The sequence below is a fragment of the Heptranchias perlo genome, chromosome 3 (assembly GCF_035084215.1).
Source record: "Heptranchias perlo isolate sHepPer1 chromosome 3, sHepPer1.hap1, whole genome shotgun sequence".
Lineage (NCBI taxonomy): Eukaryota > Metazoa > Chordata > Chondrichthyes > Hexanchiformes > Hexanchidae > Heptranchias > Heptranchias perlo.
Window position 1 is genome coordinate 54346712 of NC_090327.1, and position 18247 is coordinate 54364958.

The 18247-nt window shown below is 39.1% G+C and overlaps 1 protein-coding gene across 1 annotated transcript in view; it reads left to right on the plus strand.

The window, feature by feature from the left end:
* LOC137314074 (N-acetyltransferase ESCO1-like) overlaps window positions 1–16094 on the plus strand; it is a 54843-nt gene extending 38749 nt beyond the window's left edge. Inside the window, exons 5-10 of the mRNA XM_067979741.1 lie at window positions 1760–1883; window positions 2700–2831; window positions 3871–3960; window positions 5189–5332; window positions 5686–5870; window positions 12733–16094. Of these exons, the coding sequence (XP_067835842.1) occupies window positions 1760–1883; window positions 2700–2831; window positions 3871–3960; window positions 5189–5332; window positions 5686–5870; window positions 12733–12865 (808 nt within the window). The 3' untranslated portion in view covers window positions 12866–16094. The remainder of the gene's footprint in view (window positions 1–1759; window positions 1884–2699; window positions 2832–3870; window positions 3961–5188; window positions 5333–5685; window positions 5871–12732) is intronic.
* Window positions 16095–18247: the final 2153 nt, after the last annotated feature.

The window sequence follows — 18247 nt, forward strand, 5'->3', positions numbered from 1 at the left end:
TACTGGAGGCCTACTTGTAAATTTTTAAACAGGTTGCCAGTGTCAAAGTATATCCATGTGAAGAATTATAGCATAAATGTTAACGGTAGAGGAAACTGATGGGATGTAAATGTCAGTTCTCAATCTACTGACCTTTTGTACTGCACATCTTTATGAAGGGAGTGCTGCTTGCCAGAGATCCCGTCTCTTGGGTGAGAAGTCGAGACTGTGCCAGTCTCAGGTGAATGTTGAGTGTCCCTGAATGAATACCACTACACAGCATTAACTGATTATTCATCTCATTGCTGTTTGTGGGATGTTGCTAGCCTCGAATGGCTGCCTTGTTTTTTTACATAACATTACCTGCATTTCAGAGTGATCCATTTTGTGAAATGCTTTGAGATGTTTTAATGAGATAAGATGCTATACAAATGCACATATTTTGAAGTGATCTCCGTGTGAAATTTCCCTCCGAAGGGAATACAGTGAAGTGAATATAGTTAACAAATGCTTACAACAGACAAGATCCCGATTCCCAAACAAAAATCATAAAATTTAGTAGTATGGGATAATTAGTACCCGCTGTAAGCAACTGATTTGGCTTGGGATTCGGCAACATTTAACTCTTGTCCTGTCAGTTATTGCATAGTTACACTACTTCATTTCATGTGAAATTTTAGAATTGTGAAATGATAAAATCTATATAGTAAAAATTGTCACTGTTGTCTCCCTCTCATTGGTACATACAGTCTAGGATATACAGTACCAATTAATTTATCTGGAAGAACACTAATACATTTGTTTGGAAATCAGATGTGCCAAGCAAAAAGTTGTACAAAAACAGGGGACCTCTTCTGTTACCAGGGCTGCAAGGGTTAGATTATGAGGAGAGATTACATTAGCTAGGCTTGAATTCCTTGGAATACAGAAGGTTAAGGGGTGATTTGATTGAGGTTTTTAGGATTTTGGAAGGAATTGATAGGGTAAATAGAGAGAAACTTTTTCTGCTGGTGGGGGAGTCTAGGACAAGGAGACATAACCTTATAAGCAGAGCCAGGCCATTCAGGAGAGAAGTTAGGAAACACTTCTTGAAAAGGGTGGTAGAAGTGTGGAACACTCTCCCACAAAAAAGCAGTAGATACTCGCTCAATTAATTTTAAATCTGAGATCGATAGATTTTTGCTAGCCAAGGGTATTAAGGGATATGGAGCCAAGGCGGGTGGATGGAGTTAGGATACAGATTGCTCATGATCTCATTGAATGGCAGAACAGGCTCAAGGGACTGAATGGCCTACTCCTGTCCATATGATCTCCATCCCTTACCCCTCAGTGTGTCTGATTTATTACTGAAGCTGTTCATCCTTGTCTCTGTCAGACCTCATTCTTCTGGGCCTCCTAACTACTAGAGTCTGTTTCCAGGGGATTCATAGCTGTTCCTTGCCGTCATGCTCTAGTGAGAGGAGGCAGAGCTATCTGAACGCCCATAGCTTGACTGAAATGATTATTAAATGTAGTAAGATTGTGGCTGTAATAGGGCATTTCTGCTTATTCTGTTCATGACCAGATACCTTGCCAACAGCTGGGGAATGGAATGGAGGCACACTTAAATATTAATACTGCATTCCTAGTGGTTTTAGTCACCTTCCCTAACCATACTACTGCTGTTCATGCCTAACACATGCACTCCCACCCACAGTAAAGATGCTATATAAATGTAGATTGTACAGTTTGAGCAATTTGTTTTTTTTAACAAATGATGTTAACTTTTATTCTTTCAAAGTGTACCTTTGACTAATCAGCTAACCATAGCGAAGAACACTGCTGTTCCCCCTGAACTTTCTGCACAGAAAGAAACCAAGCCAATGAGCAATGCAGACGGAGATGGGGTTCAACAACCGACCATTGTAAGTGTCTTTTAAATACAAATCAATTACAAGAAACCCTATTTTTGAGCTGATCTGTTTTTAAACATGCTAATGTTAACTGTTTACATGATACTCTAGCAACAACTTTAATGTAAAATGTATCTTTCAGCCACTTTCTGTCTTATTGCAGGTCTCCACCTGCATCTCGGACCATTTTGATGTAGGTTACAGGGACGGTCCATTTAAAGTGGCTCCAATCACTTATCTGTAATTTGGCACTTCGAATTGGACTGCAGTTGGAAGTGGACATAATTGAGTACTCAGTTGGTGCTTAAGTTGTGTTTTTGGTTGTTTCCAAATCAGTAACCAGTCTGGCTTAAAACACTAACTGCCATGAAATGAATAGAACCACTCCAGGACTTATTAGTAACCTATGTCATTGGACTGGCTCCAGATGTAGAGGGATGATCTGCATGGAAGCAAAGTAACTGAGTAAGAGTAAATTGTTTCCTGCAAAAGATCAGATATTTTCCATAACTTTATGCAAATAGGGACTACTTTGCACTGAATTACTTGAATCTAGTCTTTCTTTCTCCACTGATTGGAAAAAATAAGATTATTTTGGAGCAAGATTAGTTGGGATATTAATCTTGTAAGAAATGGACAGGTGTCAATCCAAAGTGAGACCTGTATAGGAACAGAAGTAGCATTTTGTAACATGCTCCTTTCAGTGAATTAGTGCATAGAAATTAAATGGGAATGTAGATGCAAGGATACAAGGAAAAGCAATTTGAAATGAACAGGAAAGTAAGCATAACTGCATAAAATTCTAGAGGTTTATGTATATCTTCACAGGACGCTGGACAGAAAAGGATTGGAGCCATTTCGTGTACTACATGCGGAATGCTGTATGCAGCATCTATTCCAGAAGATGAAGCTCAGCACCTTCAGTTTCACAAACGTTTTATTAGTGCTGTAAAATATGTGGTAAGACAATGGTGCATTAAAAGATATTGTGGTGTGAAGATCTTTGTGTACCTAATAGTGTCTGATTGTCTTAACAGTATAAACTTAATCTCTAGTAATGCAATGGATTGCAGTTACCTTTTAAATTGCCATTCAGAAACATGTCTAGATGTGAAGTGATAATCACTGCTGCTGTAACAGGATAGATGGAGTGTGAAGATTTGTAGCTGATTAGTGTGATATATTTTTAAAAAAAGAGCAGATGTGATTTTTTTTTTTCCCCTTTAGTACTGTTTCTCTTTTGCTCCCCCTCCCCACCACTGAGTTACTTTCTCGCACTCATTATTCATGGACTCGTATCCATTCGAGCGGAGAGGGTGACTCGTGACCTCAAACCAGCATCAATGCTGCTCTTGAGCTAGCTGCTACGATGCATGCCAGAGCAGCCTGCTGAATATTTGTCTGAATTTCTTTTTCTCCTCTTCCCTTCCCCCTTCCAAAAAAGCAACATCCTTCCAGCAGGCAAGAATGGGAATTGAGGAATGGAGCAGACTTCAGCCATGTACCCAAATCTAGACACTTTACAGTGCCTTATAGCGCATTGTGCCTTTGGTCTGCTCTTGAATCTTTTTGTATTTAAAAGACACAATACTGAAGACAGGGACTGCTTTGAATCTGAAGGACTTGCCCTTTTTAAATTGTAATTTCTACTATGAGAAGAGGAATTCCTGTTTTACTAAGCCCCAAAAATGCTATAAATTGGAGACAATCATTTTCTCCTGGGTGGAAGACCCTTCATTGAAGCATATAATAAGACTGCCCTTGTGGTTTGGCATCTTTTCCAGTCCAAGATATTGACCCTAATGCTCCAATTTGAATGAATAAATCAGTGCCAGCTAGGACCTCCGTCTTTGTGCGTGTCCTGTCACTGTTGTATAGGACTGGCACATCAGCTGACTGTACTACTAGATATTTCAAGTTTTGTTCAAATGCTCTTTCAACATGTGTGCTAAGAGGTCATTTTTAAATGTACCCTTTTAAACTCTAATTTTTCAACCAGGGCTGGAAGAAGGAGAGAATTTTAAGTGAATATCCTGATGGCAAAATAATAATGGTTCTTCCCGATGATCCAAAATATGCCCTGAAAAAGGTAGCTCTTTTTTTCTTTATTGCACTTAACTACGTTCTGCTTCAATTATATACTTGGGCAAACTTTACAAGGTAAACTTTCTGCAGTACTGTTTCTTATAAGTTCAGCAAGTCTTCAGGAATCCCATAAAATGCCATTATCCATTAAATGATTTTAATTTAATTACAAGTGACTTGTTAAACATTATTTATTCCATCTTAACATTGTATGTTAAACTTTTGTTAAAATATAGTGTCCTGTAAACTCCAAAATTGGAGTCAGTAACTTTGAATAATGTGCGGTGAGCATTCTTGACTCTAATAATTTAGATCCTGAATTCCAGTTATTGAAAGTAGTAGGCTTATTTAAATGCTGTCTCGGGTATATTTTTCTTAATTTGTGACCTCTCAGATGATTTAATCATATCTTTGAACGTATGGCCCTTGACTAGAGTAAAATCAACATGCCTGAGATACACAGCAGGTGAATCCGCATTTGAAACTGAATGTTTTGATGAAGGATCCTATTTGAGACCAACCTGTCTTTCTTAGTTAATGCTGATTGAGTTGCTGTATATTCCCAGCATTTTCTGTTTTTATTTCTGGTTTCTAGCTTTCATGTTTTACCTTTATTTGTACGGATCCTGAAAACCATGTGGCTTTTAAGATGTAGGTAAACATTTGAGTATCAAAAGAAATTCTGTGTGAGCGATGCTTGCTTAGGGTTGCTTATAAGTTTTGTTTTCATGCATTCATGGGATGTGGGCATCGCTGGCAAGGCCAGCATTTATTACCCATCCCTAATTGCCCTTGAGAAGGTGGTGGTGAGCCGTTGCCTCGAACAACTGAGTGGCTTGCTAGGCCATTTCAGAGGGCGTTCTTAAGAATCAACCACATTGCTGTGGGTCTGGAGTCACATATAGGCCAGACCGGGTAAGGATGGCAGGCTTCCTTCCCTAAAGGATGTTAGTGAACCAGATGGGTTTTTACGACAATCCGGTAGTTTCATGGCCACCATTACTGATACTAGTGTTTTTTTTATTCCAGATTTTATTTAATTAATTGAATTTTAAATTCCCCAGCTGCCGTGGCAGGATTTGAACTCATGATTCTGGAATATTACTCCATGCCTCTGGATTACTAGTCCACTAACATAACCACTATGCTACCGTACTCTGTGTACATGGGAATCATTTAAAGGCTAAATTCAGTAAGCGATTTATGTATTAAGACCAGTATATTTACCACAGGTTGAAGAGATTCGAGAGGTGGTTGATAATGACCTTGGGTTTCAGCAGGCAGAACTGAAGTGTCCTTCCAGGACAAAAACGCTTCTTTTCATCTCTAATGACCGAAAAGTAGTTGGCTGTTTAATTGCAGAACACATACAGCGGGTTTGTATTTTTTTTTAACTTGCTTTGTTCAAAAACCTTATAGAAACTTGTATTATTCAGTTCGTTTCTTGAATGTACTATCTGTGTGCAAAAACAAATATGTATTACAAATAGTGATGTTCCTTGTTGTGCATAGCCACGTGGGAAGCACTAACAGAATAAGCCATGTTAATATAATTGTGATATTGTGTTTGTCTCATGCATGTTTTTTATTTCCCTTCTTTTTCCAACTGTCTAATTAGCACCTTGCATAGTAACTTAAACCTGCAATGTAGTTATTGATCCTCTTCAGGTAGGAATTAGTTCTGCTTAATGCAATGGAAATGAAATCCTTTTGCTGTTTAATTGTACAGGGTTTCAGGGTTATAGCAGATAAAGCCACTCAGCAATCATCAAATGATGCAATTATGCTTGAACGCCAGCGAGCGTGGTGTTGTTCGACCAATCCAGAGCCTGCAATCTGTGGAATAAGTAGGGTATGGGTCTTCAGTATGATACGGCGGAAGGCAATTGCTACAAGAATGACTGACTGCCTTAGGTAAAGAACAAATTTTATATGTGTATATATTTTGTATGTTTTTATATTTTCTAAATATGTTGGAGTTATACATACAACCTACAATGTTTCTCCAGCTTAACTAAAACAGAGAAATTATTTACAATACTTATATTCTTCATTCTTTTAGCTGATCACAGACCTCCAAATCACTTGCACAATCTTCCATTGAGTTTGGCGTTCTGTAAACGAATTAAACATATGTTCTTCCGGCTTCAAAGTGTTGTTGCACATTTATAGATAATACCACACTTTTCTAGAAACCTAGATGTAAATTTTTTGTAATACCGTAATGGTTATAGATAGGAGGCCTAACATTGCTCCTTGTATACAATTAATATTAATAAGACTCTGCTTGGATATCTATCCAATGCATCTTGAATTTTCAAGGAAATCTCAATTTTATTTTAAGTTGCAGAAGTGTTCATGGCCAGTGTAAGTTTTTGTGTCCAGTTTGTACATGTGGTGTGCTAGTCAGTTTTTATCTTGCTTGATTCCAGAGTGTTTACGGACTAGTCTTAGTGGCACTAAAGCACTAAACACCATTCAGTCAATGTGTTCCCACCTGCGTGAGAAACAGAACTTGAGCTTAGTGCTACGCGACTGATTGATTGCAGCAGCCATATTCATATTGAGTCACACAGGGCTCTTCAGGAGACCACTTGTAGCTAACCCAATTTATATAATTGACACCAGTACATTTGCAATTATCCAGAGGTTAGCTCAACTAGGAGGTGATCAATATTTCAAATAGAGGCAAGCGTGCTATGCGATTGCCGCTACAATTTGTGCTCATATCCCTTGCCCTTGAAGGAGGGTCGTCCAGTTCTGCCATGTAATGGTATTTGTGTCGTTTCATTAGCCCTAGTATTCAAAGAACATGTCTGAAACAAATCAGTAAAGGACCACGTAATACCATAGTTATGAGGTATGTAAATCGGGACGAATGAGGATGGTCCCGCCATGCTACCGTGGAAATCTGGAATTAGTGTCAAAGCTTCAATTATTTTATTTTTTGTCAGCTGCATATCTGACATGTGGATGTCCATCTCCATGCTTAAGAATCTCCAAACCAAACTACTACGAAATCAACACAGGTCAAGTTCCTCCTGTTTGCCCAGTATGGAGTGCATACTCTTTGTCCCCATCAGGACACACCCTGGTTACCAAGGCTAGAGAGCTTAATTGCAGGTTGAGAAGAGCTAAAGCTTAGAGTTTACCAAGTATGCACAGTAGTTTTGCTGGAATTTAATTAGTACTGATTTGCAGCTTACCAGCACAGAGAAACAGTAAGTTTCCTGCTGCTTACCCAGCTCGGACCACCCTATGTTAGTACACTGGCTTGCATGGTTATTTGTTGCAGAGTTTGAAAAATCCCAGTCCTCAGTGACCTGGCTGGTCAATCATTCACAGTACCCTGGAACACTGCATGGTGTTGTGACAGACATAGGCTGGAGCTGCCTTTTCCTACAGCAGTTTCCCTTTTTACCACAAATCTACTTAATTGATCCTGGATCTTGCACATGGGCCAAAGGATACTCCTAGATTCCTTGTCAGAATTCTGATCCATGAAGGAGAAGTGGTTGGGCGCATGTCTTTTGCACAAATTTAACCTGCATTGGAACTTTCCAATCATTTGAAGAAAGATTAGAAAAGCCAAAATGCCCATCATCCCTTCACAGAATAGCCAAGGCACAATTCTTCAGGACCAAAGTTGGCATCCATCGGAAGAACCCCAAGCGACCTAATCAACAATTGGAATAAATGCCACTTACAAATGTTTGGCTTAGCTCATAGATCTGTTCCATTCAGTTCAAAATACAAGGATGCTGTAGGACTGTTTGGATGTTCCTTTGGCAGCTGTATTTGGGCAATTGCTATTTTGAATCTTGCAAGTTGCTACCCATGGATCTGTTGCATCCACCTGCGAGGGGGGACGGGGCCTTGGTTTAAGACCTTATCCAAAAGACTCCACTTCCGACAGTGCAGCACTCCCTCAGTATTGCACTGGAATGTCAGCTTAGATTATGTGCTCAAGTCTCTGGAGTGGGACTTGAAACCACAACCTTCTGACTCCAAGGCGCGAGGGCTACTGCCGACTACAGCTGACACCTGCTGAGATATGGTTCCAGATCTTGGAAACTAGTTTATGATAAAAGGTTCAAGTGACTAAACTTATTTTCACTGGAGGAAAGAAATGACCGAGGCCGTTAAAGGTTGAAGTAAAGCAAACCATTTAACTTGAGCAATAAGCAAAGGACTAGAAGACACCAGCACAAAATTGAATAGTCTCAAGTAAAGTTGGAGGTTAGACAAAAAAATTACCCCTCTTCCCCCGACCCAAAGGATAATGGGCATGTGGAACAGATACCCAGAGAAGGTGGTTGATTCGAGGTCCATTGATACCTTTTAAAAGGAAACTGATAGGGAGAGATGAGGTCATGGAGGGAGTTGAACACGAGGGTGAATGGGACTTGGTGCAAGTTCGGATACAGGCAGAGTTCTGGATGAACTCCAGTTTAGGGAGGGAGGAAGAGCAGGGGCCAACCAGGAGAGCATTGGGATAGTCGAGTCTGGAGGTAATAAAAGAATGGATGAGGGTTTCAGCAGCCAATGGGCTAAGGCAGGGGTGGAGATGGGCGATGTTACGGAGGTGGAAGTAGGCGGTCTCTGTGATGGAACAGGATATGGGGTCAGAAGCTCAGCTGTGGGTCAAATAGAATGCAGAGGTTGCGAACAGTCTGGTTCAGCCTGAGAGTGTGGCTGGAGAGCAGGATGGAATTGGTGGTGAGGGAACTGAGTTTGTGATGGGAGCCAAAGACTGGCTTTGGTCTTCCCAATGTTTAGTTGGAGGAAATTGCAGTTTATCCAGAACTGGATGTCGGGCAAGCACACTGCCAATATAGAGGGGGTTGAGAGAGCTGGGTGTCGTCAACGTACATTGGGAACCTGAAGTTATTTCTTAGGATGATGTTGCCGAGTTGCAGCATGTAGATGAGAAATGGGAGGGGGGAACCAAGAATAGATTCTCGGGGGGCTACAGAGATAATGGACGGGAAGAGAAGCCACTGCAGGACATTCTCTGGCTATGATTGGATAGGTAAGAGTGGAACTAAGCGAGGACAGTCTCACTCAGCTGAACAACGGATTATTAAGTAGGGAATCCTTCAGCTGGTCTTGTCCCATGTGTGACACCACATCATCCAGGTACAGTAGGTGACTCTAAACTACATCAGCCAGCTCATTATTTCTATGGTGCTGGAACATAGCCTGGATATTGCACAGACTAAATTGGTAGTACTTTGAGCAACCCTTGTCTACAGTAACATGCCATCTTGAATCTGCTGTCGTGCTACAAAGGCACTTGCCAGTATCCAGAAGCCAAGTGCATTGTGCTAATATAATTTGGCTTTTGGCAAAGTCTAAAGAATAATCAGCTCAAAATGTTGGGTATTTATCTTTAACATATCTCTCATTCACTCTTCTGTAGTTGATGCAGAATCTAGCCTCCCCGGATGGTTTTGGGATTATGACTACATTAAGCATGGGCCCAAGGCTGGCTCATTAATATTGTCTGCTAGTACCTTATCGACATATTGGTCTACCAGTGACTTTTTATGAGAGGATAAGGCAGTTGGAGCAGCCTTTGAATAATTGTCTGGCTACCTAATGTGGCAAGTTGAGGAGCAAACACAGCCAAGGGATTCTGATGTGCTACAACTGAGGTTCGGTGGATCTATTTTGTGGGACACCCAGAATCTGTTGTTGAATTTCACTCAGTCATCTGGGTCAGTTGTGACTCCATACTGAATAATGTAATCATAGCCTAGCAGGAAAGATGCTGACAAATTCTTCTTGTAGACAATCCTGATTTCAATTTTTTTCTACTGGCATTCAGATTTCATGCTAAATACCTCACGCATCTGGTGTTTGTAGAATTCAGTGTTACAAGGGCTGGGTCTACATAAGATCCGATGATCATCCCTGGAACATTGTCGGGAGTTCTGCCCTTATGACTGAGAATGTGGTACATGTTCAATAGGCCTTTGAATTGCCTATTATAGTTATCCAGATGTGCATCCCTATTTGGCGAGTTATCTTTTTGCCTGAAGTTCGTATTCCCCTGAGTATAGAAGATTATGGGGTGATCTGATTGAGATGTTTTAAGATGATTAATGTTGTTGATAGGGTAGATAGAGAGAAACTATTTTCTCTGGTGGGGTAGTCTAGAACGGGGGGCGTAACCATAAAATTAGAGCTAAGCCATTCAGAGGTGATGTCAGGAAGCACTCCTTCACACAGAGGGTAGTGGAAATATGGAACTCTTACCCCCCCACCGAAAAAAAACTGTTGAGGCTAGGTCAATTGGAAATTTCTAAACTGAGATTGATAGATTTTTATAAGTATGGGCATTAAGGGTTGCTGAACCAAGGCGGGTAGATGGAGTTGAGATACACATAACTATTTGAATGGTGGAGCAGGCTCGAGGGGCTGAATGGCCTACTCCTATTCCTATTCCTATTCTCCTATCTGGAGTTCAGTTGCAAGTATTCTATCTTAAGTTCCACTTATCTGTAATCCCTATCCTCTCTGACCTCCACCGGTTCCGCCCCTAGCACATTGATTTCAAAATCCCTGCCCTTGTTTACAAACCCCTTCACTGACTACCTTTGCAAACTTCTCTAACTCTGCTTCCCAGCTTGCACACACAATGCTATTGAGTCTAACTCCTGTGCATTCCTTCCCTCCTCCCATTCCACTGTTGATGACAGAGTCTTCAGCTGTGACAGCCATGCATTCTGGGATTTCTTTGCTAAACTGTCCTACATTTGTTTCCACCGTAAGTCTCCTCAAAATCTACCTCTTTAACCTTACCTTCAGTCACCTCCCCTAACTCTGCTCCCAGTTTTCGCTTGGTGTCTTAAGATTTTTTTAACTCTCTTTTTGGTATAATTCTATTTGTATATGGGGGTTCAACAAATATGGAAGAATGTTGGGTTCTTTTCTGTAGATATGGCTATTCTCATTCTTTGAAGAAAAGTAAACCTCCTTAAAAAAAGCTCTTGCTTAGCATTCTCTTTCTGGCCTGGTGCTGTTTTGAATGTGGTACGTTTTGATAGATGTGCATGCACGTTACATTGCTCGAATTCTTACTCTTGAAGTCCTTGCTACTTAGCTTGGTCAACAAGTGGGGATATTGTTCAGAAGGAAACTTCATAAAACATCACCTGAGTAAAATGGCAGCACAAGGGCAAGGATAGTTTACATGTGACTTTTCGTCTATCTCCTCTTTGTATTTGGAGGCTAGCAACTTTCAAAGAATTGAGAAAGACCATGCCTATAATAGGTAATCTAATCTAAGCAGTCTCCAAGAAAATGTCTTTGTAGTGTAGACTGTATGTGTATCAAAAATTAGTAAATAAAAATAAGTTGGATCCACCACTGCCGAACATACATCTGAAATCAATGGAACACTCTATGCCAATGTTCGGCAGATGTTTGTGTGATAGTCAAAATGGCATAGGTTAAGAAAGTAATGAAAGTTGGGCATGAGTGGCTCTGAGTGTAGACAGTCAGCTGCTAAAGTTCAATAAGAGTTTCAATTACTTGAAGGAAAAGAGCTTTGGTTCCAGTAAGATAAATACCTGCACACTTATGTAGTTGTCCAAAGCACAGGAGCTTGTCTGACTATCTTTTTAAAAACTGCACTGACCATCTATACAGATGATTCAAAACTGATAGTGTAGAGCTACATTGGTGACAAATTATTAAGTGACTATTAGTAAATTATAAATGAGCAATCCAGTTGGCTGAAAGAATTGTCTATTAATCAGAAATGGTAAAAGATCACATGTGTAAGGCGCAATGGGCCGAAAGGCCTCCTTCTGTGCTTTAAACTTCTATGGTTGTAATTTTTTTTTTACTGGAGTAAGGGACCCTAACTGGGTTTTGAAAACTACAAGGCTTGAGAACCAGAGGACAAAGATTTAAGGTGATTGGCAAAAGAATCAAAGGCAACATGAGGAAAAACGTTTCTACGCAGTGAGTAGTTATGATCTGGAATGCGCTGCCTGAAAGGGTGGTGGAAGCCGATTCAGTTGTGGCTTTCAAAAAGAAATAGTTGAAGGGAAAAAGTTTGCAGGGCTACTAGGAAAGAGCAGGGGGAACAGGACTAACTGGATTGATCTTACAAAGAACCGGCACAGGCTCGATGGATGGAATGGCCTCCTTTTGTGCTGTAACCATTCTATGATTCTGAACTTAGCATAAAATGCACTAGAATATTCATTCCAAAACCACTTTCTTGTCATTTTTCATCTTGCTTTTAAAAAAAACTTTGACAGTGCCTTTTGGTTTCTTTCCCTCTCCTCACTTACCTCCACCCCCCCACCCCCCCAAACCAAACCCAAATTCCTTACTTCCTGCTCAGTGTCCACTTCTCTTATAAAGCAGTGTGAAGCGTTTGTCTACTCAGGGTGTGCTATATAAATGCAAGTTATATTCCCATAAAGAAACTTGATTAAAAGGGTTCTTTAATATCCAGCTGTTATAAATATTCTGCTTTTTAATTAGTTGGTTAGTCTGTCTCTGAAATGTATCTTTTGAAGGTGCTAACTTCTGTAAAGTTACAGAAAGCAGATCACTGAATATCTAAGGGAAAGTTTTAACAATTTTTATGGCGGTGGGGGGTGGGGGAAAAGAGGAGATCTGTATAAAAAGACTATGTGAAACTGGCCCCAGAAATGTCCAAGATTTAGTTAAGCAATTTGTGTCCTTTAAAATTAGTTTACTAACACTTATGCTGTATTTAATTGTAAATAAAAATCATTTTATTATTTTGCAGGAGCAATTTCGTATATGGCTCGTATTTGAGTAAAGATGAGATTGCATTCTCGGATCCTACTCCAGATGGTAAACTCTTTGCAACGCAGTATTGTGGAACACCCAGATTCTTGGTGTACAACTTTGTCAGCTAACCTCACATAGATTGATGCAAAAGACTTCTCAACCACCGGTGAAGATGTCTTAATACAGCCTTAGACAACTGCTATAATTGTGTATGAGCTGTTCACAAATGTGACCCATAATTTCAGGAACTGAACTGTAAGAGCTGTACCTACCGCTTTTTATTACTGCGAACTCAGGACCGATGGCAACCAAATGGTTGTTTATATTTTAGAAAACTGGAAAGGATGCAGTAACATTTTGGCATTTGTGTTTTGATTTATATTTTAAAACTGAAATAGTTTTAACTTTTCAGAAAAGCATGCCTTTTTATTTAGCTCAGTCGTGCTTACAGATTTTAGGATGTTTTCTGTAAGGCAGGAAAACCATTAACTGTTAAAACATTGAAAACTTGTTATACAATGTACATAAAATATGATGCTATAAAATTAAGAGAAAATTAGTATTGGGGCTTCTGAAACTGCGGTGGCCTTCTTGGTCTGTATATATTGTACAGCAAACAAGCAGCTTTGAATGCGTTTTTTTGGAGGATGAAGTGAGGTCTGATATCTGGTTTATTGTGAAAGGTGTTACTGGAACCTTCCTAGTTTCTTTCAGGGGTATCAGACTGCTGCACTAAAGCAAAACTGCTTATGAGGTTATGTGATCAGTTACATATTTTGTCAAACTATTAAGAATCTTGCTGTTGGTTTTGCTCTGGGAATATACAGTTGTCAAAATATAATACCTCATTTAGTATTGATGTTAAACCACTGCAATATTTGGTGTCCAAGATCATAATTGGCACCTTGTATTAATGTCTTGACTCTTGGTTTTGAAAAGATTTGTTAAATCTACTTAAAGTAGTTTGTATAAATCTGATAACTGTGCCTTTTTCACTTTAGGTCAGACTTTGGGATTGAATGCAATGGTTTTAACTGGTGTAACTCTGGATAGCTTATATAAAATAGCTTTGATGGGCTTAATTTTAAAACTTTTAAGGGAGAACTGATCAATTCAGTACATGAAGATCTGTAAGCAACCTCCATTTCAAAGAAAATAAACAGATTGAAAGGCTGTTACCAACCTCAGTGGTAAATACTAAAGCAAAATTTACTGAAGACTTTCATATTTCTTGCCACTACTTTCAAAAGCTCCAATCTTTGTTTCCCTTTGATCTGTATTGTTGGGAGTGATTAGAGGGAGAGAAAGAGAGCAATGAGGTCTGAAGGTGAGAATCTGAGACTGATTATCTTTCTGAATTTTAGTAGTGCTAATGACTAGTGGTTTTACCAGAACCAACAGTCCTAAACAAAATGTTTGAAGTTTTTCTGCTTTAGAAAGTGTATAAAAAAAATCTAGCATGTCAACATATCACAGAAGTTAGTCTAGTTATCTTGCTTATTGTACTTGTAGTGGGATCACTTGAAGTTTTAAAGAAAAGATCAGTAAAATTCAGAATACGTCTCCCATTAGGAGTAAAAGGTAGGAGTTATTTTAGTTTTAAATCCAGTTTTGTATTCCTGAACTTTGAAACATGGTGAGCTTACTTCTTCTGGAATACATTTTAAAATCTTTTCATCAAGGATAGTGACCTGTTGTAGAAATAGTGGGGATATTGCCCGCAGTAAGATTGTGCTATGATTTAATCGAGCCAATGTAATGCATATTCTTATGAGGTCTCTGGTTTAAGCCATGTGCTGTAGAATCCCAAGGTATTGAATGAATGACTCCTGGACTGTTTGCATTTATGTACCTTAATTTGGGTCACTTGGGGATAAGAAGTAAATCATTCTTGTGTTTCTTGAAGTTTAGATGGTTCTTGTTTCCTGTTATGATGAGTAAGTGTTTTAAATTAAAAAGTGTTTTGTTAAGTATAGTTAAGTTTATTTTTTTAACAGAATGGTTTGAAGTGGATATTAGGAATATATATAACTTTGGATTGAAGGAAACATTTTAATATTAGCTACATTTTATTTATTAAAAGCACTTACTTATCCTAATTACAGTATTCCAAAACCTCAAGAGATACAATGAAGTCTAATCAGCAATTTACAACAGTAGAACAAATTCTAGAATCGATCATATACCCAGTGATCTTTTCAGTCGCCTAAGTTCAGAATGGTTAACATTTACCTCGTGAAATATAATTATTTGTAAATAGGTATAGAATTGACAAGTTGGGATCAGTGGGATACAGAAAATTAGTGAGGTCCAGAAGATGTAATCCTAAAGCTAAAGGGTGATTAGAATACATCTCATTATCTCTTCATGTATTGTTTTCTAGTATCTTACTGCTCCTAAGGTGGTAATTCTGTTTATACCATAATGGTACAATAAGAAAATGTTTTTTTTAAACAATTAAATGCTGGTGAATGTCATATGGCCTGAGGTCATGTGCTGTTATCAGCATTGCTTACAGGTTATAAAATAACCCACTGCAACTCAGACATGTATAGTATGAATCTATACATTATTGTGTATATACCAGTTCCGATTTGTTTTGACTGGGAGGAAGCTAAAATTGTAAATGTGATGCTACACATCACTCTCTCAACCTAGTATTATATATGCACTAAATGTTAAATGGACCAAATGCAGATGGGTTGAAATTAACTTTTTCTTTTTAACAGTTTTCAGAATTAATCATCTGAGCAGACCTATATTTGCATTTAAAGGATTGCTTAACGGGTAACTTGAAAATCCTATGATTTTAAGAAACCATACACAACTGAATGTCTGTAAACCATTCAGTACTATCTGACGTAAAATGTTTGAAAAAGTAAACCTACCTTTTTTAGTGAAGACATTAATTTTATATCTGTCTTTTATGGAACTAATTTTGCAAGTTACTGCAGATTGTTTTAACAATTTGTTTGAGTGGAAAAATACAGCCCCCTTCCTGTAAGTTTTAACTGATACCATTCTTCTGTGTTTGTTATCTTTTGGTCAACTTTATCTTGTGATTTGGCCACATGCCTGTTGTGTATTTTTCTGAAAGGAAAAGACTATTACTAATGCATCCCATGAGAAGATACACTATACGATGAGTATTTTGCTCCTGTTTAAATACTAATACTTTGTAACTAGGAAAATGCTCTGGAGTTTAAATTATAAATGACATTGTTAATACAATAAATTTGATTTGTTGGAGGGGTAAGTGCTGGTTAGATGAATTATTTCTAGTAAATTGTGCAAACAAAATTATTGTAGGCTAATAAACCGCTGGAGTAGAACTAAATAAAATGCATTTTGTTAAGAGATTTTCTTCCCTTTTCTTGGGTCTCCCCAACATCATACGTTGTCTCTGGGTGTGTGACCTGTTGCACCATTGCTTCTGGGAAACCCAGCTACAGCCTGAGGGTGATTCTTCTTTTACTTATCCCGTTTCCCCCCCACCCAAAAAAAAATCATCCCCAAAGCACCTAGCCTCATCTGGGTATCTCTTCATTTTGGCTGAACTGATATCAGCAACTCATTCTGTGGTGATTGTTAGTGTGCACCAGTAATGTTGGGTTCTGATTACATTGTGCTGACCTAAAATGCCAATTTGTAATTTGAATGAATCTCTTGTATCTAAGTATGTAATTTAAATCTGTTCCATGGATATCCTAAGCACACATTTTATGTAATAGGAAGGTATCATAATAATAGAATCATAGGATGATACAGCACAGAAGGAGGTCGTTCAGCCCATCGTGCCTGTCTGTGTTTCAGTGAAACCAGTGCATTATGTGTGTGTATACATACTCTCATGTTGGGACATCTGACTTGGGCAACTTTTAATTTGAATGGACTTTTATCTTTCAAAGTACAATTGGATCACAAGAATTTTGTGAAAGACCATTAAATTGCTAAACAGTTAACATGATGGATCATGTGGAAATAACTGATTAACGGGGGGTTTAATTTTGGAAGAAGTTACCCAATTGGACTGCTGTTGGGAAAAGACATTTACAATGAGGCCTTTTATTCAGGGTGGACCTGGGAAAGGTCATGTGACTACTAGAATCATAGAATGGTTACAGCACAGAAGGAGGCCTTTCGGTCCGTCAAATCCATGCCGGCTCTCTGCAAGAACAATCCAGCTAGTCCCACTACTTCGCCCTATCCCCGTAGCCCTGCAAATTTTTTTCTTTCAAGTACTTATCCAATTCCCTTTTGAAAGCCATGATTGAATCTGCCTCCACCACTCTTTCAGGCAGTGCATTCCAGATCGTAACCACTCGCTGCGTAAAAAAAAGTTTTTCCTCATGTCGCCTTTGGTTCTTTTGCCAATCACCTTTAAAATCTGTGTCCTCTGATTCTGAAACTTCCGCCAATGGGAACAATTTCTATCTACTCTGTCAAGACCGCTTATGATTTTGAACACCTCTATCAAATCTCCTCTCAAACTTCTCTGCTCTAAGGAGAACAACCCCAGTTTCTCCAATCTATCCACGTAACTGAAGTCCTTCAACCCTGAAACCAGTCTAGTAAATCTTTTCTGCACCCTCTCCAAGGCCTTCATATCCTTCCTAAAGTGCGGTGCCTAGAATTGGACACGATACTCCAGTTGTGGCCGAATCAGTGTTTTATAAAGGTTCATCATACCCGCCTAACTTTTGTACTCTGTGCCTCTATTTATAAAGCCCAGGATCCCGTATGCTTTTTTAACCGCTTTCTCAACCTGCCCTGCCACCTTCAACGACCTGTGCACATGTACCCCCAGGTATCTATTCCTGCACCCCTTTAGAATGTACCTTTTTAGTTTATATTGCCTCTCCTCATTCTTCCCACCAAAATGTATCACTTCGTAACTTCTCTGCATTCAATTTTAACTGCCACATATCCGCCCATTCCACCAGCCTGTCTATGTACTCTTGAAGTCTATCACTATCGTTCCTCACTGTTCACTACACTTCCAAGTTTTGTGTCATCTGCAAATTTTGAAATTGCACCCAAATCCAAGTCATTAATGTATATCAAGAAAAGCAATGGCCCTAGTACTGACCCCTGTGGAACACCACTATATAGCTCCCTCCAGTCCAAAAAACAACTGTTCACCACGACTTTCTGTTTCCTGTCACTTAGCCAATTTTGTATCCATGCTGCCACTGCCCCTTTTATTCCATGGGCTTCAACTTGCTGACAAGCTTATTATGTGGCACTTTATCAAATGCCTTTTGGAAGTCTATATATACACATCAACTGCATTGCCCTCATCAACCCTCTCTGCTACCTCATCAAAAAACTCAATCAAGTTAGTTAAACATGATTTGCCTTTAGCAAATCCGTGCTGGCTTTCCTTAATTAATCCACACTTGTCCAAGTGACTTAATTTTGTACCGGATTATTGTTTCTAAAAGCTTCCCCACCACCGAGGTAAAACTGACTGGCCTGTAGTTGCTGGGTTTATCCTTACACTTTTTTTT